Below are 27,941 nucleotides of genomic sequence, written 5' to 3' on the forward strand. Positions count from 1 at the left end.
CATTTGGCAATTAGTGTCCCGAGGATCAGCCATAGTTGTCTATCCCTGGACAGGGAAATCATCTCACATCCCTCAGTTAATTCCCACTCTAGCACTTGTCCTTGCCACAGGAGTTGGACATGATAGGAAAGGTAGTTCTGCACAAGTGGGTCTGGATCTTGCTCCAAATCCCCCCCAGAAAAAACACTGTTGTTTCCCCCCCAAAAAAAAGTCACATTTCAAAGAACTGTCACCTTTCTTAACTGCTTGCTTTCATTAAGCTCAGAAGTCTGAGCTTAAAGTTTGCATCCAAACTTTAAGCTCAGACTTCTGTGTGCTAATCTGACTCTTGCACACCAGGTGTGCAAGAGTCAGATTAGCACACACAAGAAGCACTCAAGTTGAAGGGTTAGGAAAGAACCATGAATCTGAAAAAATAATCTCCCCATGGCATCTGTAAGCTTCAGCATTGTTGGCAGCTGAAGGGTACACCAAAGTTTACCCCAAATAAGTCACATTTCAAAGAATCATCACCCTCATTAACTGCTTCCACTCATTCTTAGCTTAAAGTTTGCATTCAAACCCATGTGCACAAGATTCAGATTGGCACCAATCAAGAAGCCCTCAGTTGGAGTTTGGTTAGAACCATGAATCTGAAAAAGTAATCTCCTCACAACATCTATCAGTTTCAGCAGCCTTGGCAGCTGAAGGGTCAGCTGCCAAGTATAACAGTCAGCAGCCTTAGCTACTGACGGTTATATTTAACAGTACAGATGCATCTGGCGATAAGGAGGTGATTATTCCCTTGTATAAGGCAATGGTCAGGCCACACCTAGAGTACTGTATACAGGCCTGGAGGCCTCATTTCAGGAAGGATGTAGAGCTGCTGGAACGAGTACAGAGAAGGGCAACTAGATTGGTGAATGGGACAAAGGGGTTCTCTTACGAAGAAAGGCTTAAGTTTTGCAAATTACAGTGTCTGGAAACTAGGCACCAGCGGGGTGATCTGATAGAGGTGTACAAAGCCTTGAATGGTTTTGAGCATGCTCAAACCATTCAGAGCTTTATACACCTCAATCAGATCACGTCGCAGGTGCCTAGTCTCCAGACACTGTAATTAGAAAAATTTAAGCCTTTCTTTGTAAGAGTTTGTTTGGTGTTTTTTAGGAGCATTAGCAACTAAGGCCATATTTCTCCAGGAATATGCGGTGGTCATTCCCTGACCTTTCCGCATCCTCCGTATTTGGTGGTGATGGGCTCGAACCCCGGTCTAATCAAGAAGCGCGTGTGCTACGCACTGTTGCTCCTTTCCACCTGGCTACGGTGGTGCCTCTCTTTGTAAGAGCAACCCTTTGTTCTGTTCACTAATCTTGTTGTCCTTCTCTGTACTCATTCCAACAGCTCTACATCTTTCTTAAATGAGGCCTCCAGACCTGTATACAGTACTCCAGGTGTGGCCTGACCGTTGCCTTATACAAGGAGATAATCACCTCCTTATCCCTGCTAGAAAAATTCCTGTATATCATTGACAAGACACCATGAGCTACTCTTGCAGACCGTCTGCACTGCTCAGAAAACTTCATATCTGCCTGCACAATTACTCCCAGGTCCTTTTCATTCTCTACCACTGTCAGTGTGGTACCACAGAGTTTATACGTTACTCTGGGATTACTACTCCCATATGTAGTACTTTACATTTGTCAATGTTAAACTTCATTTGCCACCCCTCAGCCCATCTGCTCAACTTTTCTAGATCCTGTTGCAGCAGTGTACTGTCATTAGTGTCATTAACAATCCTGCCAACCTTCATATCGTCTGCAAACTTGGACATTAAGCTTGATATACCATCATCAATATCATTTATAAATACAGAAAACAACAATGGACCCAACACTGAACCCTGAGGGACTCCAGTAATAACATTAGTCCACGAAGAGCAGTATCCATTGATTACCACTCTCTGTCTTCTCCCACTTAACCATCCCTTTATCCATAGCAGCAATTTGCCTCCAATGCCACACTGCTCTAACTTGTGTCTGACTGCTCATTTACCCCCAGGTCTTTTTCATTCTCCACAACCCTGAGTGTAGTAGTGCAGCACAGTTGGTATGTTACTCTGGGGTTAGTGCTAACTTAAGTAGTACTTTGCATTTGTCAATGTTAAACTTCAGCTGCCACCTCTCAGCCCATCTGTTCATCTTTTCTAGATCATGTTGCAGCAGCGTACCATCCTTATTGACAGCCCTCCAAAACTTCGTATCATCTGCAAACTTGGACATTAAGCCTGATATACCTTCATCAATATCATTGATAAATACAGAAAACAACAATGGGCCCCATACCAACCATGTGGACCCCACTAATAACATTAGTCCACGAAGAGAAGTGTCTATTGATTACCACTCTCTGTCTTCTCCCACTCAACCATCCTTTTAACCATTGTAGTAACTTGCCCTTAATGCCATACTGCTCTCATTTGTACAGTAGTGTTCCATGTACAACAGTATCATAAGCGTTCCTAAAATCCAAGTATATGAAATCAAAATTATTTTTTGCATTCAGTTCCTTTGTGACCACATCATAGTATCCAATCAAATTTATCAGACAAGACTTGCCTTAACAAACCCATGCTGTGTCTGAACTATTACTGCAGTCTTGTCTAGATGATCCTGTATTGCTTATTTAACTAGTGACTCCATAATTTTACCTGGAATAGAAGTTAAACTAACAGATCACTAATTATTTGTGTCACCCTTTGATCCCCCTTTGTGAATTGTTCATCTCCAGTTCATGTGGACTTCCCCCAAGTGCAACGATGCCTTCATGATCATGGCTAAGAGCTTGCTTGCTTCCTTTGCTGCCTCCTTTAATATAACTGGATAGATCCCATCTTCCCCAGGTGCCTTTCTTATATTTAACTTTAGCAATTTCTGTTTTACTTTGCTCTCATTCATTACAAAATCATTTAATTTCCTGGTAGTGTTTGATAAACGTCTGGCCTTCGTTTTCCTACAGAATTCCTCATATCTGAATGTAGATGCAAATACTCATTTGCATCTACATTCAGATGCAAATACTCATTTAATTTGTCAGCTACCTGAGCAGAATCCTCAACAATTGAACCATTGATATCAAATGGACCAATCTGATTTATCCCCTTCCTTCTAGATCTTACCTAAGTAAAGAAGTCTTTACTGTTTTACTTTGCATCCTTTGCCAAAGATTTCTTGACTTAATCTGCCTTTGCTTTCCTAACCTCCTTTGTTCCTAACCTCCAAGACTTTGTATCATATATCTACCTTAGGCATCTGTGTCTCCTGATAATTTATATGCATCCCATGCATTTTTATTCTCTGCCACAAGTCTCATTATTTCAGCTGACATCCATTTAGGCCTAAACCTTGAACAGTATTTCTTAGTTGGTATGAAAAATCTAGTAGCCAGAAAGCATTCGAGATTAGTTCCTCGAATGCTTTCCACTTAGATGCCTCTGTAGTCTGGTGGGCAGGAGCAGCAGTGCATAGCACACGCTTCTTGATTAGACCGGGGTCTGAGCCCATCACCACCAAATTCGGAGGATGCGGAAAGGTCAGGGAATGACCACCGCATATCCCTGGAGCAATATGGTCTTAGTTGCTAATGCTACTAAAAAAAAAAATAATAATAGCCAAACCAAAATAGTTTCCCACTTACAATTTGCTGTTAGTAACATGATCAGTTGGTCCCACTGTACAGAATTTAAAAACTGTCGGAGACTACTGTAGTCTCCGACAGTTACGAAAGCAAAAACCCTTATATTTACCCCCCAATGGTAGTTACATCTTTAAGTAAATCCTACATCAGTACAGTGTGATCACTGCCACCTTGTGGTTCCTTTATCTGCAGATTCTTAATGCATGAACAATCATTGCTGATATGCAGATCAAGAGTATTTACTCCCTCTGGTTGCCTCTCAAACCTGCTGCGATAGAACACAATCATCCAATAAATCCACAAAAGTCTTGCTAGTGTGTGAGTGACCAAACTACAAGTTCCAATCTATATCTGGAAATTTAAAATCCCCCATTACAAGACAATCTGATTTTCCGGCCCACTCTATTTCTCTGTACAGTTGTTCATTGTACTCATCAGAGTCATTTAGCCTATAACACACTCCTGCTCTCAGCTTGGTTTTTTTTTCAGTTCTCATGTCACACCAAACTAACTCAACACTGCCCTGTCCATTCATGTCTACTAGATGCACTTCCTTAGATTTTATGTTTTTATTAACAAACAGTATCACCCCTTCTATTGTGTCTATCCTTCCTGTACACATTGTACTTCCTAAATTCTAATTCTTCATTCCTTATCTCTCTGTGATACCATGTCTCTGATATCTCAACAACATCAGCCTTTGATGTCTTCACCAGCACCTCAAATTCATCAAATTTATTTACTATACTCCTAGCATTGGTGCACATGCAAGTATACATGCACCTGTTCTAATTCTTAGTTACCCTAACACAACCCATGTATTTACTTGTTCCACGTTGACTCCCAGCAGTCCTTGAAATCCTCAGTACCTCAATTTTCAGGCTGATGCTCATTCCAATAGAAGCAGTATAAGAATCACTTTCACCTCTGACTGTGGCTACTGTTAATTTATTAGCATTAGCATTAGTTGAGGCATATGATGCAAAAAACCAATCCTATACAGCATCAGCTGGAGAAAAAAAAAAAAAAAAACCTTCCCATTTCACCTATCTATTCCCTCCAACAATTTGACTAGTTCTTCCTTGAATTTATTTAAGCTATTCACTTCCACAACAACAGATGGAAGTCTCTTCCAGCAATCAACTACCCACTAGCTAAAGGCAAACTTCTGCCCATATATTCTACAACCGTCTTTCCTCACTTTGAATCTATATCCACTCTCAGGTTCTTAATCTGAGCAAGTGGAAGAACGTCATCAGCACTGAGCCTGCTCAAACCATTCAAGGCCTCATACATCTCTATCAGATCACCTCGCAGGTGCCTAACCTTGTAACACTGCAATTTGCAGAACTTAAGCCATTCTTCATAAGAGCACCTCTTTGTTCCTCTTGCTAATCCTGTTTCGCTTCTCTATACTTGTTCTAGCAACTACATCCTTCCTAAAATAAGGACATCTACATCCTTCCTAAAATAATTATATCCAGGTCTTTTTCATTCTCCACTTCTCTGAGTGTGGTACCACATGGTACGTTTCTCTTTGGTTACAGCTACTGATATGCAGTACTTTGCATTTGTTAATGTTAAACTTCAGTTTCCACTTCTCAGCCCATCTGCCTAACTTTTTTAGACGTGTTTCAGTAGCATATTGTCTTTACTGTCATTAACAACCCCTGCAAACCTTTGTATCATCTGCAAACTTCAATATTAAGCCTGATATACCTTCATCCATATCATTGATAAATACAGGAAACAACAATGGGCCTAGCACTGAACCCTGGGGGACTCCACTAATAACATTAGTCCACGTAGAGCAGTGTCCATTTATTACTACTCTTTGCGATTTCCCACTCAACCATCCCTTTATCCATTGTAACAACTTGCCATCCTGCTCCAATTTGTACAGCAGTCTTCTAGGTGCAACGGTATCAAAAGCTTTCCTGAAATCCAAGTATTTGATATCAAAATTATTTTTTGCATCCAGTTCCTTTGTGACCACATCATAGTATCCAATGAAATTGATCAGACAAGACTTCCCCTTAACAAACTCATGCTGTGTCTGAACTGTTACTGCAGTCTTGTCTAGATTATCCTGCAATGCTTCTTTAACTAGTAACTCCATTATTTTCCCCAGAATAGAAGTTAAACTAACAGGTCTATAATTATATATGTCACCCTTAGCCCCTTTGTGAATTGGAGATACATTTGCACATCTCCAGTCCATGGCTTCCCTGGATGCTCTCATAATTATGGCTAAGGATTTGCTTACTTTCCTCACTGCCTCCTTCAATATAACTGGATAGATTCCATCCACCCCAGGTGCATCTTTTATGTTTAACTTCAGCAATTTCTCCTCCACTTTGCTCTCCATTATTATAAAATCATTTAGCTCTCTGTTAGAGTTTAGTATACTTCTGTCCTCCACTTCCTTAAAGAATTCCTCATGTGTGAATGTAGATGCAAAATACTAATTCAGTTTGTCAGCTATCTGAGCAGGATCATCAACAGTCGAACCATCAATATCAAGTGGACCAATCTGATTCATCCCCCTCCTTCTAGAGTTTACTTAAACAAAGAAGTCTTTGTTGTTTTTCTTTGCATCCTTTGCCAAGGATTTCTCCTAATCAGCCTTCGCTTGTCTAACTTCCTTTTTGACTTGATTACAGACTAGCTTATATCTGCCATAGGCTTCTGTGCCACCTGATAATTTATATGCATCCCATGCATTTTTCTTCTCTGCCATAAGCCTCATTAGTTTTTCTGCCATCCATTTAGGCCTAAATCGTGAACAGTATTTCTTAGTTGGTATGAAAAGTCTGGTAGCTTCCAAGTTTAATTCCTTAAAGGCTTCCCATTTAGAATTTGCTGTTTTTAACGTGATCAGTTGATCCCACTGTATAGAATTTAAAAACTATCTGAGGCCACTGTAGTGACCTTTATGAAAGCAAAAATCCTTCCTTGATGGTAGTTGCATCTTTAAGTAAATCCCACATCAGTACACTGTAATCACTGCCAATCCCACATCAGTACACTGTACACTGTAATCATATGCTCTGGGATGACCACATGATCAGAGGAGATCACAAAATAAATACAAGAAACTGCCATATTTAGCAGTCATGTGACTTGAACCATGGTTGCTCAAAGCTCTTGTACTTGTGCATCCTTGCACCTGACCACTTAAGTGTGTTTTGAAATTATGAGTACATTTTCTCATAGAAACAATGTTCTTAATGGTGGTCAGACCACTTAGCCTAGAAAGGACTCTTTAACCTATAACGTAACAGAATGAATTGCAATCAAAATATGCTGTTGTGGTAATAATTAAAAAAACAAAAACAATAAAGCTGAAAATGAAATGTGGTCATAGTTTTTTTTATTTTCCTTGAATGCAGTTGCACAGAGCTTTAAATGATTTTACCATGTTACAAACATTTCAAGTGACAATGATTAATTTATGGCATGGAGATTCTAGAGGTAATGGGACTTTCCATTGATAATTATGGTTGGAAGAGTTTAAGTTTTTTGGTACCAACCACCATTCTTATAAAGCAGCACTTTATGTTTATGAGCAGATTTTTATGTTTATGAACAATGTATTGGAACTTTCAGAAAAATATATTTAGAACCAAATGATACGTTTACTTCCTACAGTTAACCCATTCTAAGGACCACTGACCCCCACAATAGTCACCATCTCTAACCACATGAATGGCTGATCAAATAGAAATACTGTAAGTACTTTAAATAATATAAGGGCCTCTCAGCATGCAAAACTTCATTTCTGCCCTTCATAACAGAGATGTGTATCTCTGTAGTTAGGGACAGCAGCTTTGGAAGACTTTCAATATAAAACTGAGTTTTGTTTCTGATTTGTTTGTAGATGATATTCTTGCAATTTCACCCCATTAAGAAGAGATAATTGAAAGAATTTTGTAATTTCTGAATAGCAGAAACAGTGACAGTCAATTTACCTAGTAAATCAGCTTAAACAGCATACTACCATTCTTAGATGCTTACACAAGTAGATTCGTAAACTAAAACTTTGATTATCCCATATGGATAAAAGCAAAGATAATCAAGAGCCTCATTTAAGTGCTTCCTCCAGATGTCTTGGAACCTGAACTTTCCAGATCACCTGAATTCCTTGGTCCACAAAGAAAATAATGATTGAATTAAAGAATAAGGAATCCTGCCTCCCTGCCTACATTATGCCTCTTTACCAGCCAGGTTCTGGTGAAAAAGTAGAATAAAATTATAATTATTATTTTTATTTCTAATACCCTTACTCCAAACATAAAAGTAACTATATTATTTGATAAGTTTATTTATCTTTTGACTCATTCTCCAGACAACTGCTAGTGAATCCACTTTTGTTTGCATGATGGCTGCAAGAACTGAAGCCATTAAACGTGTGAAGTCTGAGGTACCTGACATGGAAGATGCGGATATCAATTGTAGACTTGTCGCATACTGTTCAGACCAGGTAGGCATTTATAATGGCTGCAATTGAAATTTAAACAAATGTGATCTATTCTGGACACAAATAATGCTTGCATTTTTAGGTGCATTAGTATATATTCATAAGTGCCCATTGTCTTCACCATGTCTATCCATCTGCAAGTAACAACTCGACTCCCAGTGGACGGATTTTCATGAAATTTTATATTTTGTTCATATAGAAAGATTTGTTTATCTGTCCCAAATTTCATTAAAATTGGATAAAGATAAATCTAGAAATTATTATTTCTTTTTTTATAACTTGAATGGAAAAATAAATTCATAGATTAAATGTTATTGTTATTGTTTGTAATTAAATTAAAAAGGTTATTGTTTATTGTTAGCTTTAGACATCCCATGCATGCTTTGCATGTATTGTTATGTAAGACTTGTGAATGTGGTGCCATTTGTGAAGCAATACATATATAGACAGAGAAAAGAGACTTAAAAAAAAGAACATTGGAGAAAAGTGATAAATATTATACAGCTATGATTAAACTGAATGGTTGTTTCAATAACATAAAAGTAAAACTAAAGTTTTATTAAGTGTTCTATAAAGTTATAATCTTAGTAATTAATTGATAAGATACTATATTTACTTTTTACTTCAGTTAATCGCAGAAAAAGAAAAAAAAAAATAGAATTCACCCAAAGTAACACCCTGCATACATTACATTTTTTAATTTGTAATGGAAGTATGTTATTGGATGTTTAGACATTACTTAATAAGAAAAGGTTCAATCGATGTCACATTTTCAGCATATTTTGTTGGTCCCTGGAAAGCTTTTACAATCAATCATTACCCCCTCCCCTAACCACAGACATCTACTCATAAAAATTAAAGTATATTTTCAATTTCATGGCATTCCCTCCCTAGTTTTCACCCTACAGAAATATTACTATAAATTTGGAACAGGAGCTCTTATCCATTTCAAAACTTATGTAGAAAATTTTAGGAATCTTTACAACAAATTTTCATGTTGATGGGTTGACTTATTTTTTTATAAATCATGTTACTTTTTGATAATGTGCCTCAAATGCAACATACTACATACATTAACTAATGTGATGAATATATTATTTGCTTTTTTAAATTTTTACATAATTTTTGTAAGTTATTACAAAAATTATAAATTATAAATTAAAATTTCCACTTATTGTTTATTTGTAGTTTGTAAAGTGTCTGTTTATGTTTTATTTAATGTTATTTTTAGCATACTGAGATTAAAAATTATGCCCACTGAGAAAGTTGTTTATTATTTCATTATGAAAAATTTTTGCTTGTCCACTTAACTAATGCTCCGGTGTTCATTTTAAATAACATCATTTGTGAAAGCATTTCACTCTTAGTTGCTGTTTGTTTGTTTGTTGTTTGATTTTTAGGAGCATTAGCAACTATGGCCATATTGCTCTGGGATATACGGTGGTCATTCCCTGACCTTTCCGCATCCTCTGTGTTTGGTGATGATGGGCTCGAACCCCTGTCTAATCCAGAAGCGTGTGCTATGCACTGCTGCTCCTTCCCACCTGGCTACGGAGACGCCATCTCTTAGTTGCACAGAACCCATTGGCCCTGAGTGCCAAGTGTATTTGTGGCCAAGCAATCTTGTGCAATCTATACAGTGTGTTTTCATTAGCAACTAAAGTTCTGTTTAAGCTTTATTGTTTTTCTCGCTTCAGTTTATTTAAAGTAGTTCTTTACTTGAAAATGGACAAGTAGAACTCAGGTAGGAAACTCACCTTTTGTTTTTTTTCAGTATACTTATAACAACATTACTAACCCAAGTAAGATAAACTCCAGGGCTAATAGGAGCCATCATAGACACTAAACGTTTTCATCATTAGAGTCTTCATGCTTGAGAATTCAGTTATCTCACATGATTGTGACTCTATTCATCCTAAAAGGCTTTGAACAGATATACAAAGCCATGATATTCCAACCTCTCTGATGATATGCTCTCTATCGGCCAACCTGTCAATTAATAAGTGATCCCAGTACCAATCCATGGAGAACTCTGCTTCTCACGGTAGTCAATCTGAAGAATGACCATTAATCACAACCCTCTGTATCCTGCCCTGCAGTCATTCTGCAATCCTTAAGGATTTTCCCTGTGATTCCAACATGTTTACAGCTTATAAAGTAACCTCTCGTGCAAAAATGAGTCAGATGTTTTCCTCAAATCTAAGTAAACAATGTCGAAATTATTTCATGTGTCCAGCTCATAAGTATCTGTGTCAATAGCTAACGAGGTTGGTTAAACATGAATTTCTCTTTACAAAACCTTGCTGTGTGTCATTCAGAATTCCAATTCTGTCTAAATGATCCTGTAATGCACTCTTTTTCATGCTTCTTGATTTGCGCCTCCGTAGCCAGGTGGGAAGGAGCAGCAGTGCGTAGCACACGCTTCTTGATTAGACCGGGGTTCGAGCCCGTCACCACCAAATACGGAGGATACAGAAAGGTCAGGGAATGACCACCGCATATCCCGGAGCAATATGGCCTTAGTTGCTAATGCTCCTAAAAACCAAATAACTAACTAACTAACTAGCTTCTTGATTTTCAGTGCTAGTGAAGGTAGACTGATGCGCCAATAGTTACCCATTTTACTCTTACACCCATCTTTATGTATTGATGATACATTGACACTTCTCCAATCTAAGGGAATCTTTCCTGAATCCAACGATGCACTCATAAAAAAAAAGTGCAGCCATTATCAACCCACTGCAGGATGGAAGCCTCCTCAACAATTCATGCTGAGGGAAATGGACCATAATCTGCCACGCTGGTCCAGTGCGGGTTGGCAAATCGACCGTATTCAGCAGTCAGGGGCTTGAACCCCGGTCTACTCAAAGAGCGGATGCTACTGCACTCCTGCTCCTGACCACTTGGCTACGGAGGCAACGGACTCTATTTCAGGGGCCTTACTTGTCTTTAGGCTTGAAAATTTTTCTAATAAATAATCTTTTGAAATTTAAATATTACTAATTTTATACTTTCCAGCCTTTGCTTACACAGTGTCTCCCCCACCATGAAGCATCTTATGTGTGTAAATATCCATCCAAAGTACTTGTGCAATTCACCTACACTGTGGGTTATCTAGGACTTTCCTGCATTCATTATACAAGGGTCCGGTCAGCTTTGCCCTTTTCTTCTTACTGTTCATGTATGAGAAAAACTTCTTATCTCCGTTCTTTGCTCTCTTGGCCAGTGATTTCTCATAATTTTCCTTTGCTAGCCTAATATTTTCTGTAGTAATGTTTCAGATCAATTTGTAGCTATTATAGGCTTCATTACTTTTTATCACTCTGTAACTTTCCATGCCATCTTTTTCTGCTCTGTTAAACTGGCTAGTTCATTATTCATCCATCTTGGAATCCTCCTTATTCGCACTCTGTGAGCCATCTCCCCAGTTGATAGAGGCTATGTAGCACCTTAAGTTGCCAAAATCTCCTTTCCCAAAATTGAAACCTATTCCTTTGTCTTTAACAATTGCTACCCCTCTCTCTCATCATCCAACTTATAATTCTATGATGACTCCCAGGTAATGGTTCCCATAATGTCAGCCCTATGTCATCTGGTGCATGGGTGATGGTCAGGTGTAGAATATTTTTTCCCTATCAGTTTCCCTGATATGAAACTGATATTTCCCTATCAGTTTCCCATCCTAAATCTCACATTTAGGAGGAAGGAGTTCCACAGGGATCGACATTCAGTGCAACTTTATTCGCAATTCGAGTTAACAACATGACATGAGATATCCCAAAAACTGTTGAAGCTTACATGTATGCAGATGACATTACCATTTCTGTCAGTCTCAAAGTATGAACACTATTGAATAACAGCTCTAATTTGCCATAACCAAAATAGAATCTTGTACCTCATGCAATGGTATGGACCAGAAAAACTGATATTCCATTCACTTTTGCAAGTAACATGCTCTCCACCCTAATTGTAAACTATAAACAATACTCCAATTTCATTTGTTAATACCATTAAATTTCATGAACTGTTCTTATACAGCAAGCTAAAATTCCAAGCTCATATCACTTATCTGTGAACTACTTGTCTAAAACATTTGAATACACTTCAATCAGTTTTATCCATATCATGGAGAGCTGATCGGTATGCCTTACTACATCTTTGCAGAACTTTGGTCCATTCACACCTAGATTATGGTTCTCTAGTATACAACTTTACCAGGAAAAATACTTTGCAGCAGCTAAATGTCATGTTGGTACCACCAACATGACAAATCTACAAAATGTTATGTTGGTGGTACCAAGCTTTGCATTGCATCTGAAGAAGCCTATTTTGGTTGCATTAAGGTTTTATGTTTTTGTGACATATTCCTCTCTTATGTTATTTCTTACATAGATGCATACCACTGTGATATATATGAGCCTGTAGTATTCATATAAGTTGTTCTTTTCTTTTTGTTGTTATGGCTGCCAAACAAAGGTGCAAACTCTTTCCAGATGTGTTCCGCTATGTTTTTGAATATTATACAGGGTTCAAAGCATGTGAAACAGTGACGTAACTATGCCAATGCAGCCAGTGCGGTGTATTGGGACCCATGAATGAAATGGGGCCTATGGCCCTCCTGCCCAAAACAGGAAAAAAAATTCAGTAAAAATTTAAGTTTTTTAGTTATGTTTATGATAAAATTTACTATGTCTATGAACAATACTTTTTTTCACACAAAGCATGTTTATTGTTAGCTAACTGCAGAGCACAAGCAAAACTGCAATGAATAGAGGTGAAATAGTATTAGCATAGCTGCTGCTTCCAGGGCAATTTTTAAGGATTTGTGACTGCGGGACCAAAGTCAAATAGTGCCCACTTATTATTGCCCCTATAATATTTCGAGTATTATTGGAGGGACCATGCAGTTGAGCCTGCGGCAACTTCTATCCCCAAAGTTTATATATCAAACAAGTCCACCATATTTTTCCATCATTGCTGATACAACACAAGATATCTTAAAAATGGTTCAACTAAGCTTGGTGTACAGTTATGTCCATTTTTTAAAAGATCTGTATGATGACAGACCTAAACGTATAGATGTCACAGAAACGTTCCTTGGTTTTCTCACTGTTACTGATGGATTAGCTGCTGGAATAATGTCAATTATTTGCAACTCCATAAATTCAAATGATCTGAATCTTTCAAAGTGCCATGGGCAAGGGTGATAAAGCAAACACAATGAATGGTGCATATTCAGGAGTACAGTCCTGCCTACAACCGAATGCATTGTATGTACATTGTGCGGCTCACTTATCTCAATCTAGTTATTAATGATGCAGAACCAGAAATATCAAACTATTTCAGCATTTTTCAAATTATACATGTTTTTTGCTACAGTACCAACTGTTGAGACTTATTATTATTAGCCATATGGTGCAAGGAAACATGAGGCTTATATGGTGGGTGGGTGGGTGTGAGAGAGAGAGAGAGAGAGAGAGAGAGAGATTTGCTAATAGCATTAAATAATATTATCATACAATCGTCAAAAAGAGATGAAAAGTCGGAAGCGATCTGGATTGAAAATAATATGGAAAATTTTGATTTTGAGTTAACCACCCTACTGATAGAAAAAATCTTGTCGAGTATTAATTCAATATCAATGATTTTGCAAAGAACAAATATGGATAGTGGGCAAGCTGCATTGGGCATAGAAACGTATAATCAAGTTTTGTAATCAAGGAAGCATCAGATGAACTAATGAGACATATGGCAGAGAAGAAAAATGCATGGGATACATACAAATTAATGGGTGACATGGAAGCCTATGATAGATATAAGCTGGTCTGTAACCAAGTCACAAAGGAGATTAGGCAAGCAAAGGCAGATTATGATAAATCCTTGGCAAAGGATACAAAGAAAAACAGAAAAGAGTTCTTTACCTATGTAAACTCAAGAAGGAAAGGCATGAATCAGATTGGTCCACTGGATATTGATGGTTCAACAGTTGAGGATCCTGCTCAGGTGGCTAACAAACTAAACGAGTATTTTGCATCTACATTCACACATGAGGAGTTATTCAGGAAGGGGAAAGCCGTAGGTGAAGTAAACACTGGCAGTGAGCTAGATGATTTTGTAATAACTGAGAGGGAAGTGGAGGAGAAATTGTTGAGGATAAACATAAAAAAGGCACCCGGGGTGGATGGGATCTATCCAGTTATATTAAAGGAGGCAGCAAAGGAAGTAAGAAAACCCCTAGCCATAATTATGAGAGCTTCTTTGGACTCAGGGGAGGTACCCATAGACTGGAGATGTGCAAATGTAACCCCAATTCACAAAGGAGGATCAAAGGCTGACACAAGTAATTATAGACCTGTTAGTTTCACTTCTGTTCCAGGAAAATTAATGGAGGCACTCATTAAAGAAGCACTACAGGATCATCTAGTCAAGAATTCAGTTATAGCTCAGACACAGCATGGTTTTGTTAAGGGAAGGTCTTGCCTGACTAATTTGATTGGATACTACGATGTAGTCACAGAAGAACTGGATGCAGGGAATAACTTTGATATTATATATTTGGATCTTAGAAAGGCTTTTGATACTGTTGCGCATGGAAGATTGCTGCAATTGGAGCAATGTGGCATTGGAGGCAAATTGCTCATATGGATAAAGGGATGGTTGAGTGGTAGAAGACAGAGAGTGGTAATCAATGGACACTGCTCAACGTGGACTAATGTTATTAGTGGAATTCCTCAGGGTTCATGTTGGGTCCGTTGTTGTTTTCGGTGTTTATGAATGATATTGATGATGGTATATCAAGTTTAATGTCCAAGTTTGCAGATGATACAAAGGTTGGCAGGGTTGTTAAGGACACTACTGATGCTATGCTGCTGCAACAGGATCTGGAAAGGTTGAGCAGATGGGCTGAGAGGTGGCAAATGAAGTTTAATATTGACAAATGTAAAGTACTACATATGGGAAACAGTAACCCCAGAGCAACGTATCAACTCTGTGGTACTACACTGACAGTGGTAGAGAATGAAAAGGATCTGGGGGTAATTGTGCAGGCAGATATAAAGTTCTCTGAGCAGTGCAGATGAGCTGCAAGAGTAGCTCATGGTGTCTTGTCAATGATATATAGGAATTTTTCTAGCAGGGATAGGGAGGTGATTATTCCCCTGTATAAGGCAATGGTCAGGCCACACCTTGTGTACTGTATACAGGTCTGGAGGCCTCATTTCAAGAAGGATGTAGAGCTGCTGGAACGAGTACAGAGAAAGCAACAAGATTAGTGAACCGAACAAAGGGTTGCTCTTACGAAGAAAGGCTTAAATTTTGCAAATTACAGCATCTGGAGACTAGGCACCGGTGAGGTGATCTGATAGAGGTGTATAAAGCCTTGAATGGTTTGAGCATGCTCAATGCCAATGGGATTCTTCCTCTTGCTCAGAATAATCACCTGAGAGGGCATAAATTCAAATTGAGGAAAGACAGATGTAGGGTAGATGTGCGGAAATTTGCCTTTAGCCAGTGGGTATTTGTTTGGTGGAACAGACTTCCATCCCTTGTTGTGGTAGTTGATAGCCTAAATAAATTTAAGGCTCAGCTGGACAGGTATTTCGAACGAACGGAGGGGTGAAATGGGAGTAGTGGTTGGTTTTTTTTTTTTTTTTTTTTTTTTTTTTGGCTGATGCTGAATAAGCTTGCTTTCTTGCATCATATGCCTCTACTAATGCTATTGTGCAGAAATGGGGTATACCTCAATTTGCAAATGAATGGAGGCAATTTGTTAAGAAACATTTTGATGAACTGGTAGAGGACTACCAATTTGAAAATGCAGAATGGCTCTTTAAAGTTAACATTTTTTTATCGTGTAATTGACTTAGTGACTACCCAACTGCACAAAAGGTTTCAAGGACCAAATTCATTTTCTGACTTGTTTGCGTTTCTTACTTCAAATTAATTAATTCAAATGGATAAAAATTCCATTATAAAAAATGCAGAGAAGAATAATTTTCAATGTAATTACTGCTTTTCATAAAGTCCCTACAAAGTAAAATTGCAAAAATTAAAACTATTCGTGAATTTGCAGAACTAATCATAATAAAATACTACAATATGAGTGTTAGTTTTTTGGAAGTGTGCTTCTTATTGATATTATTTTTGACAATTCTGGTTACTGTATCAACCGAGGAACGTTGTTTCTCAAAATTAAAATTAAGAATTATTTGAGAAACACCATGGGACAATGTCTATCAGCACTAGCACTGCTTAGCATAAAAGCACAAGCTGCTGAAAGAATGGATGTTTCTAAATGCCAGATCCCGACGAAAACTGTTCTAAATTAAGTAAGTCGATATATTACTTCATTTAATTTTCAGAATTTATATTTCATTTTTATATTTACAGAATTTAATATTATTTTTGTTTTTATATTGTATTGATAAAGATTTTAAATATATGTTTACTGTTGTATTGTTCATTTTTTAAAATTTTTATCAAAACCAGAACTGTGCCGAGCCATTTTAGTACCTGGCAAGAATGAAAAATTGCACCCCCCCACTAAAATATAAAAAAAATATGACTTATTTAAAATAAATTTCTGGTACACATTTTAATAAAAATAAAAGGACTATAAAAAATAAAATAAAAACTGTTTTATTTTTTTTAAATCGAAAACTTGGGCAATTATTTAATCTTTCTTTTGGCACCCCCTTTCAGCTTTTAACCTGAGGCACGAGCCTTGCTTGCTTCACTCTCGGCATGGCTCTGATCAAAACAAATATTTTCACTTTATTGGTGGCACCAAGTTTTTCAGTGCATCTGTAGCCTGATGTAGGTGATGAAGAAAAGTTGGGGGGCACCTCATCTTTGCTGTGGTTAGTAACAGGTCAACATTAGAGGGATGATTTTATGGTAGTCATAAGCCTTTTGCTATACCTTGAATATGAAGAGAGCTACAAACCATTATGATGACTGCTGCATTTGTATGTGAAATATATCAAAATATAAAAAAGTCTACAGATCAAAAAGCTATAGTGTATCTTAATATACCATCCTCTATTGCTCTAGTGCTATGCAATGAAGACTGTGTAATTCTCAATCCATCTTTCAAAGAATACACTTACAAATTGTGGAATGAATTTAGTGACCAGGATAATTGGGATTATACTTTAGAATCCTGTTCAAATAAAGCTCTACATTTCCTTAATCAGCAAGAATTGGATGATGTAGTGGATAATGTTGTTTCTAACTAAATCAAATACAGAGCTATGGATATCTCGTTTAAAGGCATGGAATCTACCGGATACAAGCAGTAAGACTTCCACATACAGAAAAAGGCATGTCATTTATGCATATTTTTGTGTTGCAGAATCTCTATGCTTTTTTTTTTATCTGATTGGTCTTTATGAAGAAATTGATTGGTCACAATCCAGAAGAGGCATCTTTTAATACATAGTTCAAGTAACACGTGCACGCATGCACGCACACAGGGTAACTCATAAATTTGTGTTTGGCTGTGCAGCACCATATGGCTAATAATAATAAATGTTTGAAAGCTGTGTTACTTCATATGGGGTGCCTCCATAGCCAGGTGGGCAGGAGCAGCAGTGCTTAGCACATGCTTCTTGATTGGACCGGGGTTCAAGCCCGTGCCCACCAAATACGGAGGATGCGGAAAGGTCAGGGAATGACCACCACATATCCCCGGAGCAATATGGCCTTAGTTGCTAATGCTCCTAAAAACCAAATAACAAACAACAAACTTCACATGGAAATATACACCAGTTGATTCCTGTTGCTTACTCTATTTATGTTGAAGAGGATTATGGAAATTTTTGAAGCATATGTCAGAAAAGAACAATTCTGGATATTAAATAGGATTTCTGTGGGGACTTCAGGATGCCAGTGTTCCTTTTGGATTTGCAAGGTGGTTTCACTAAATTTCCTTGCTTTCTCTGCCTCTGCATCAGTAAGGGTGCCTCCGTAGCCAGGTGGGAAGGAGCAGCAGTGCATAGCACACGCTTCTTGATTAGACTGGGATTCGAGCCCATCACCACCAAATACAGAGGATGCGGAAAGGTCAGGGAATGACCACCGCATATTCCCGGAGAAATATGGCCTTAGTTGCTAATGCTCCTAAAAAACCAAATAACATAACAACAACAACAACAGAATCAGTAAGGCAATAGAGGAGAATGGTCTGCCAGAATTGAGTTGCAGCCTAGCTCACACACAATGTCTTAAAAAGTCCTCTGGTTCCAGAAAATGAAGCCTTGCTTTTACCACATCAAGGGACTGATCAAACAGTTTGTTAAAGCAATAGAGCCTCAAGGTAACACTTTCAAGCATATGTATACATTCTGTATTTCCAAAATTAACTGATGCAAAAGTGAAAGGTGGCATGTGTATTGATCCACAGGTAATGAAGATGGTGGCTTCACAGAAATTGGAAGGCAAAATTTTGCCCATTAATTAATTAATGAGTGAAAATTATGAACTAGTTGATAAGCTGAATTATGAAGAACTAGTTGACAAAGTTAGCATGAATGTCTTATTATGGGTGATTTTAATTTGCCTCTAATTGATTGGAGAAAATGTGGAGGAAACTCAATATGGGGAACAAAATTTTTAAATAAACTACATGATTGTTATTTGTATCAATATGTTAGGGAAAGTACTGGGGAAAAGAATATTCTAGACCTGATCATCACCCATGAACCAGATAACATAATAGGGCTGACAGTACAGGAACCAATAGCAGGAAGTGATCATGGAGTTCTATGGTGGTCGATGAAGAGAGAGGTAGCAGTAGTTAAAGGCAAAGGAAAGGGTTATAATTTCAGGAAAGGAAATTATGACAGCTTAAGGTGCTACATGGCCTCTATTAACTGGGTAGATATCTCACAGAGAGTGAATACAATTGAATTATGGTATACCTTTTAAACATTAATCACAGAAGCCCTGAATGCGTATACTATTAAAAAAAAAACTCCATGAGGAGGATTCCAAGTTGGATGAATATTGAAGTTGCCAGATTACTTGAGCAGAAAAAGACGGTGTGGAAAAGTTAAAGAGCAATAAAAAGTACTGAAGGCTATAACAGCTATAAATTGATCTGTAATAGTGCCACAGAAAAGGTTAGGCTGGCAAAGGCAGATTATGAGAAATCTCTCGTAAAGAGAGCAGAGTGAAGATAAGGAATTCTTCACATATATAACTGCAAAGAAGAGAAGGACGAATCAGATAGGACCCTTATGTAATGGATATGGGATATCATTAGACACCCCAGCTGATGTTGCAGATGAACTCAACAGTTACTTTGCATCGATATTTACAGAAGAAACACTCTTTATGTCAATGAGAAATTATGGCAGTGAAGTTGAAAATTATGTAATTAATGATATTGAAATTTCACATGATTATTTAATGAAAAAACTTTCGAGCCTACAGGCAAGTAAGGCTCCTGGGGTTCATGGCATATACCCTATAATTTTAAGGGCAGTAGCAAGTGAGTGCATTGAACCATTAAGGCTAATTATGAGAGCATCACTAGATTCAGGATGGGCTCTGGACTTATCAAAACCATTTTTAACAAATCTGGTTAAACAGATTTGTTAAACATGGTTTTGTAAAGGGAAAATTATGTTTAACAAATCTGGTTAGCTATTTTTACAGGGTCACTCATGAGCTGAATTTAGGGAATAATTTCAACATTGTTTATTTAAGATTTTAACAAAGCATTTGACTCAGTCCCACATGAGCAGTTACTTTATAAGTTGGAACAGGTTGGAATTACAGGTAAAAACCTTAGATGGATAGCAGGATGGCTTCAGGAAAGGAGGCAGAGAGTTGTGATAAATGGTTAATCCTCAGATTGGGTTAATGTATGAAGTGGGGTTCCACAAGGATGAGGCGCCTCCGTAGCCAGGTGGGAAGGAGCAGCAGTGCGTAGCACACGCTTCTTGATTAGACCAGGGTTCGAGCCTGTCACCACCAAATACAGAGAATGCGGAAAGGTCAGGGAATGACCACCTCATATTCCCAGAGCAATATGGCCTTAGTTGCTAATGCTCCTAAAAGCCAAATAACAACAACAACCACAAGGATGAGTTTTGGGACCGCTATTGTTTTGATTTTCTTAAATGACATTAATAAAGGGAAAGAGAGCTTGATGTCTAAATTTGCAGATGATGTAAAGATCGATAGAATAGTTAATGATCACTGTCAAGCAGAGCTTCTTCAGAGTAAACTAGATAGACTTCAGAGATGGTCGGAAAAGTGGCAGCTATGTTTTATTCCAAAAAGTGTAAGGTCTTACACCTGGGGAACAGTAACCCCAAAATAACTTATACACTTCATGGAGTTGAACTACAATCAGTAGTGGAAGAAAGGGACTTGGTAGTTAAGATATGGTCAAACATGAAGTTCTCTGAGACTTGTGGACAGGTTTCAAGGAAGGCTCATGGTGTCCCATCGATGATTTATCAAACATTTTCAAGTTTGTTTATTTCCTTTTCTTTTATTATTTATTAATTAATTATTTTATATACTATTTTACTTTTTTTTTTTTTTTTTTGGCTGGTGCAGCATAAGTCTTAGGCTTCCTTGTTCCATGTGGGCATTACTAATACTAACACTAATACTAAAGCTGAAAATTGTGGAAAAATGAAATGTAAAATGATAATCAAGGGTCCTTACTTGCTTACTCACCTTGATTTTTTAGACCAAATTTGGAGAACATTACAGGAGAGATTCCATTATTACATATAGTCAATGGAGAAGAAGGTAGCATGTAATGTGGGACAAAGCTGTGGTAAGCAACTAAATATGGTTCAAGGTGATTACACTAATCACGAAAGACAAAGATGTTTACTTTCTTTTCTTTATAGGTAAGCCATTGCTATACAAAAACTAAGGTCATAATTGGATTTGGCATATTCAAATTCATAAAGAACATAAAGAAATACAGATAAGCAGAATCTTTTTGAAAAGTTGCTACACAATATTATGGACACAAATCCATGTGAACATGGATTCTAGATAGAAGTCACTTATGACTAATAATTGAGAGTCTTGACACTTAACTGGGCCTGAAGAGCTTGCAGAGTGGCCTCCAGAGCAGTGAAACTTTTATTTTCATATAAGTCAAAATTTATTTACATGGCTCTGATGGGCAATAGTTTATAAGGAAGACTGTAAACAGTCAGGAACTCCATTTAGCTTGCATAATTTCTACAGTGAATTTTTTGCAAACCAGATGATATGGCACTTCTGTATTTCAGCAATAAAATTTATTTTCTATATTTTGTGAACAGTTCTGTAAATGCATAGATGTATGGGAATATCCTGGAATTGAAATTCAATATGTTGAAATTGGATTTCAACATATTTTCCAAACTGATTCTCTAGAACAGTCTAAATGCTCCCCCAAACTCCAGAGGTTCACAGTCTAGTCTGCCAAACCTCTCTACCAGCCAAGGCCAAACATATGACAGAGTTCACAGTTCTGAGGTCAGTGACATTAGCAGAGAAGAGAGGAGAGAACACAGCCAATTCCTAAAATACACCCCTGAATAGCTCCAGCTTACCAGTATTCCTCTACATGTACACAGCTTCAACCAGCCAGAATGCACTTCTCTATGGACTATTAGCATTAGCTGAGGCATACGATGCAAGAAAGCAAGCTTATCAGCATCAGCCAAAAAAAAAAAAAAAAACCCTTCCCATCTCACCCATCCATTCACTCCAAATGCCTGTCTAGCCCAGCATTAAATTTATTTAAGCTATAAATTTCCACAACAAGAGATGGAAGTCCTGTTCCAGCAATCAACTACCCACTGGCTAAAGGCAAATTTCCACATACAAATTCTACAACTGCCTTGCCTCAATTTGAATTTATACCCCCTGAGGTTCGTAATCTGAGCAAGAGAAAGAATCCCATCAGCATTGAGCTTTGGTCCTTGGGGTTGTCACAGATATTCTCTCAGATATGCTAGACAATTGTTACTTGCTACCTGGGAGAATAAAACGCTGATGAAACTGATATTCGAGTGACATTCAAGTCAAGTGGACCCAATTTCGGCAAAGTCTGGACGTTCTGTGACAGCCAAATCCTCTTCATGCACATTCACGATAGTGGGACTGTTAGTAATCCTAGGTATAGCCTCCATGCGCAAGCATACTGTGGGTGACCACCTAGTTGTGAACCAATGTAAGCAGGGGTCGAGGTGTGGCTCCCACACCACATGGAGGAATGCCGCCCCTCTGTGTTACCAGGCAATACTAGGTGGTAGATGACTCTCATAAACCGATGCAATACCACCACATTGCTTATTGGAGGCTTGAAGTGGTGGAACCCATGTTTAGTCTCCAGAGCTAAGTTCCGATCAACCCTTCCCATCTCTTCCATCATACAGTATGACTGATGACTTTTGAGGCTATGATGGCGAGATCCAATGTTACATTTTGTAGGTACAGCTCTAAAACGGTGTTCGCAGGCCACTAGTTAGTACACTGGACCGAACCTGTCGTAACTCTCTAGGAGGCTTCCGGATCAGCTAGTGTATAATCTTGCTATATCTACTATGCCAGATAGTGACTGGAGAGAGTCCGTGTAGTGTGTATGCAGTGGGCATTGTTGAGGCCACATTATTTCAAGGATCTGGGTATATTCTTACTATGTGTATGCCACATCCAAAAATTTAATTATTTCATACAGCATGTCCCCTCCCCACCATTTTTTCTTACTGTTGAATCCACCATGAATTGTCAAACTAATAGAGTAAGCTTATCTGCGAAAAGATCTAAACCTCCCAAACACTTCCTAGTTCATTTCATAAATATATATGAATTGTCAAACTAATAGAGTAAGCTTATCTGCGAAAAGATCTAAACCTCCCAAACACTTCCTAGTTCATTTCATAAATATACATGGTCCCAGTTCTAATCTCAATGATGTCCATTTCCACTTGCAATCTGCCAAACCCCAAGTACTTTTTCTAACAGAATCTCAGTTATTGGTTGATTCAACTACTGCACATCTCAGTTGCCAAAATTATACGCTGTATGATTCTTTTCACCTCAAAGGTGGTACTGTGCATACGTCCGTTACTATGTTCCCTGTCAGAGATTTGGTAATTTGGAATCTCCTCTTTTCAATATTCTCAGACTTATCTTCAATCTTAAAATCTCTCTACCTCATTCTGTCAGATTCATCTGTTGTCTCTACCATTCTCCCACCTACACTAATCACTTGGAGCTCTTTGACTTCCTCTCTTTGCAACTTGACTTTCTCCAGTCCAACTTTCCTAACAGTGAGGTAATTTTCCTTGATGATTTTAATGTTCACAACTCCAGCTGGCTTCCATTTTCTAGTCACACCAACCCAATTGGTCGAGATGCTGAGGCTTTTGCAATTACTAATGACCTTGTACAGATTGTTCATTTACCTACCAGAATACTGGACAATCCTAACCATACAGCGAACACGCTTGATCTTTTCCTTACAAACAACTCTTCTAATTACATGGTCGAAGTGTTGGCCCTTTAGGCACCTCAGATCACAACCTGGCAATTGTCTCTTCTCCAATAGCGCCTTTATCTCTTTATCCCAACCTCGTATTGTTTTTGTATTTCAAGGATGCAAAAGGGGATGACCTGTGAGATTTCTTTTCTTCTTTTCCCTGGTCGGATTACTGTTTCAAAACTTCTGATGTCATCGTTTGCTCAGATCGTGTCAGTGAAATTATTCTTGTAGGAATAGAATCCTTTATCCTACACTCCACTTTAAAATCTCGTCCTTTATCTAAACCTTGGTTTTCCAATAAATGTGCCAAAGCTGTTTAAGTGAGGAATGTTGCATTTCGTAATTGGCTTGTTTCGAGTTCTTTAGTATCATTTTCTGCCTACACCAAAGCTTGCAAAAATTGTAAAGCAGTTATTAATCAGTACAAACTAGATTTTGAACAGGCTAAGAGTAGAAAACTTGCTTCTTGTCCTAATGGTAGTCTGGCATTCTGGTCTCTTGCCAAAGCTATTGGCCACAAATTTCACCCATGTCTGCTCCCACCTCTGTCAAAACCAGATGGTTCTGTTGTCACTTCAGCCAAGGATAAAGCTGACCTGCTAGCAGCCCATTTTTCTTCCAACTGACATATTAATGATCTTGGTAAAACATCTCTCACCATTCCCAACACGCTCCATGCAGTGCTTCCTGTGGTCTTCAGTCAAAAGGATGCCAGTAGGATTTTGATGAAACTTGATGCTCATAAAGCTCCAGGTCCCGATGGTATTTCTCCACTTGTTCTCAAAACCTGTGCTCCTGAACTTACTCCTGTTCTTTGCCACCTTTTTTCACTTTCTTATTCCAAAGGTGTTTTTCCTTCTGCTTGGAAATTTGCTCATATCCAGCCAGTTCCTAAAAAGGGTGACAAATCCCTCCCATCCAATTATTGTCCCATTGCAATTACTTATACTCTTTCTAAAGTAATGGAGAAATCTATTAACCGCCAACTCTTAAATTACCTAGAAACTTTCCGTGTGATCAACAATCGTCAGTATGGATTCCATCAGTGTCGATCCACTGATGATATTCTGGCTTATGTTACCAATTTATGGTAACATAAACCAGATTATGACAAATTCAATGGAAAAGTTCGGTGAAACACAAGCGGTTGCTCTTGACATCTCAAAGGCTTTCGATCATGTTTGGCATAAAGGTCTTCTAAACAAGCTTCCATCTTATGGTGGCGCCTCCGTAGCCAGGTGGGCAGGAGCAGCAGTGCGTAGCACACGGTTCTTGATTAGACCGGGGTTCAAGCCCGTGAGCAACCAAATACGGAGGATGCGGAAAGGTTAGGGAATGACCACCGCAAATCCCCTGAGCAATATGGCCTTAGTTGCTAATGCCCCTAAAAACCAAATAATAACAATAACCATCTTATGGTTTGCCAACTGTTTTTTGTAATTGGTTATCCAGTTTTCTCGCTGGCCGCTCTCTGAAGGTCATGGTAGATAGCTCCCTGTCTTCTAACTTCTCCACTAATGCTAGTGTCCCCCAAGGTTCTGTTCTTTCCCCTACTCTTTTCCTCTTGTATATTAATGACTTTCTTCCATTGACTAGAAATCCTATCCATAGTTTTGCCGATAACAGCACATTGTATTCCACTTTCCAGTTTGAGAAACCTTGCCTTGCTCAGTCAGTTTCATCTTCTCGAATATCCGCTACCAATTCCTTAAATGCCGATCTTCCAGGTAATTATCAAGTGGGGCAAAGACAACTTATTTGATTTCAATCCTTCTAAAACTCAATCTTGGCTTATATCTCGCAAAAATGATTCTTCTGCTCCTATGCTTATCTTTGGTGACACTCCGATTTCTAGGCAAGATGATATATCTTTTTTGGTGATTACCCTGACTTCTAATCTCTCTTGGCACAAGCACATTGCAAATATTGCTTCTTCTACATTTAAAAAACTTGGTTTTCTCTTTCGCTTTCGGCGTTTCTTTTCTTCCAAACAGCTGTTCACTCTGTACAAATCGCAAATCCACCCTACCATGGAATATTGTTCCCACATTTGGGATGGTGCCCCCAAAACCTCTCTCAGGCTTTTAGATTCCATTTAGAAGAGGGCAATTAGGTTAATTAATGACTCATCTCTAACAGAGTCTCTCCACTCGCTGTATTTTAGATGTACTGTTTCTGCTGCATGCCTTTTCTACAGACTCTTCAATGGGCACTGTTCTTCTGAATTGGCTTCTATAATTCCCACTCTCTCTTTCAAAACAGTCCAAGCACATGCTGCCATGAGTGAACATCTATTTACTCTCCAACTTCAAGCTTACAGAACCAGTTTTTCATCTTCCTCGTTTATTCATTCAACTGCCGTTTTCTGGAGCAACCTTCCTTCATACGTATTTCCTGAAAATCACAGTCTACAGAAGTTCAAGTCTGATGTCAACAAAAATCTTTTTTTTGTCTTCTCAACCTCCAACTCAAGCACGGTACTAAGTACTATAGGTTCTAATACCTAGTGTTTGCAGTTTTCATAAAAAAAAAAAAAAAAAAGAAAAAAAAAAAGCTTGTTCAACCCATTCAAGGCCTTATACACCTCAATCAGGTCATCTCGCAAGTGCTTACTCTCCAGGCACCGCAATTTGAGAACTTAAGCTTTTCTTGGTAAGAGCACCCTTTTGTTCCCTTCACCAATCTTGTTGCCCTTATTTGTACTCCTTCTAGCAACTCTACATCCCTCCTAAAATGAGGCTTCCAGACCTGTACACAGTACTCAACATGTGGCCTGACCATTGCCTTGTACAACGGGATAATCACCGCCTTGTCCCTGCTAACTCAATTCCTATATATCATTGACAAGACTCCATGACCTGCTCTGGCAACCCATCTACACTACTCAGAGAACTTCATATCTGACTGCACAATTACCCTGTTAACAACCCTGCCAACTTTTGTATCATCTTCTGCAAACTGGGACATTAATCCTAATACACCTTCATCATATCATTGATGGATACACAAAACAACAATGTGCCCAGCAGTGAACCCTGGGGGATGGTACTAATAATATTTAGTAATTAGTGGCATCCCCCACTATGCCTTTTCCCACTCAACCATCCCTTTATCCATAGCAGCAACTTGCCCTTAATGCCATAATGCTCCAATTTGTACAGCAGTTTTGTGTTCATGATTACGTACAAATCTGAGACTTTTGTCCTAAATGTTTTATGTGAAAAGTAAAATTTAAAAAAAAAAACAGAGTAAATAAAAATTAGTAATTCTTATCATGGTAATGGTATTTTTCACAGTTTATTAATTGATTTTTAACTAATTGAACATTTGAAAGGTTTATTAATTGTGATGAAATAAAAAGAAATATTGGGATGATTAATAGTTTTCTAAATAGTGAAATTGATATTAATCAAAGTACTAATATTGTTACTGCTATTAAAATTGTTAATGAGAACAATTAGCATAGGTTTTATTTTGAACTTCTCATTATATCTTTATCTTACCTGTGCTGCTATTTTTCTCAATTCTCCTTCTCATCATGCAAAGGCACATTCATCAGTAGAGAAAGCTGGTCTTATGAGTCTCATCACCATGCGATATATTGAAAGTGATGACAACCTTAGCCTTAGGGGAGATCGATTCTCAGAAGCGCTTTATCGTGATCTTGAAAAAGGTCTTATCCCATTTTTTGTAAGTTGATAAAGTATAATGGTGTGAGTTTCAATATAGCAAGCAATATTTAAAACTGCAATGTATATTTATAAGTGTATATCCTTTTTTAATGTGTCCAATAAAAACTAATAAACACAACTTTTTTTATTAAAGTTGTGTTTATTTATATTCATGTCTAGAATAGGCAAGTATATTTTGGTCAGGTATAATGACCATTTATCCCAGAATTACATAATGTGAAGATAGTTTAATTATAAACGGTTTGAAACTTAAATAATACTGGTCAGCATCAATTTCCTCCATGAAATAATTTTGACAGATTCTTGCAGGAAATATGTTCAAAAACTCAGATATGTGCTTAGAAAGTTCTCATCGCCCTGTTTTCAAATATTGTAGCCGAGACCTATCATTAAAACTTCATTTCCTACATTCCCGTTTATATTTTTTTCCTAAAAACTTGGTGCAGTCTCTGATGAACAGGGTGAAAGGTTTAACCAATATATTTCTCAAATGGACAAAAGATACCAGAGAAAATGGAGTCCAAATACATTGGCAGGCTACTGTTGGAATCTTGTTTGGGACACACCAGTGGAAGATTATAAAAGGCAA

The 27,941-nt window shown here is 37.9% G+C and overlaps 1 protein-coding gene across 1 annotated transcript in view; it reads left to right on the forward strand.

The window, feature by feature from the left end:
- The window catches only part of Hdc (histidine decarboxylase), a 305,245-nt gene that overhangs the window by 82,402 nt on the left and 194,902 nt on the right, over nucleotides 1-27,941 (forward strand). The window contains exons 6-7 of the mRNA XM_090380708.1: nucleotides 8,021-8,155; nucleotides 27,207-27,350. Of these exons, the coding sequence (XP_090236834.1) occupies nucleotides 8,021-8,155; nucleotides 27,207-27,350 (279 nt within the window). The remainder of the gene's footprint in view (nucleotides 1-8,020; nucleotides 8,156-27,206; nucleotides 27,351-27,941) is intronic.

Source organism: Mastigoproctus giganteus, chromosome 9 (assembly GCF_048544385.1).
Source record: "Mastigoproctus giganteus isolate SK-2022 chromosome 9, ASM4854438v1, whole genome shotgun sequence".
In the NCBI taxonomy this organism is placed as follows: domain Eukaryota; kingdom Metazoa; phylum Arthropoda; class Arachnida; order Uropygi; family Thelyphonidae; genus Mastigoproctus; species Mastigoproctus giganteus.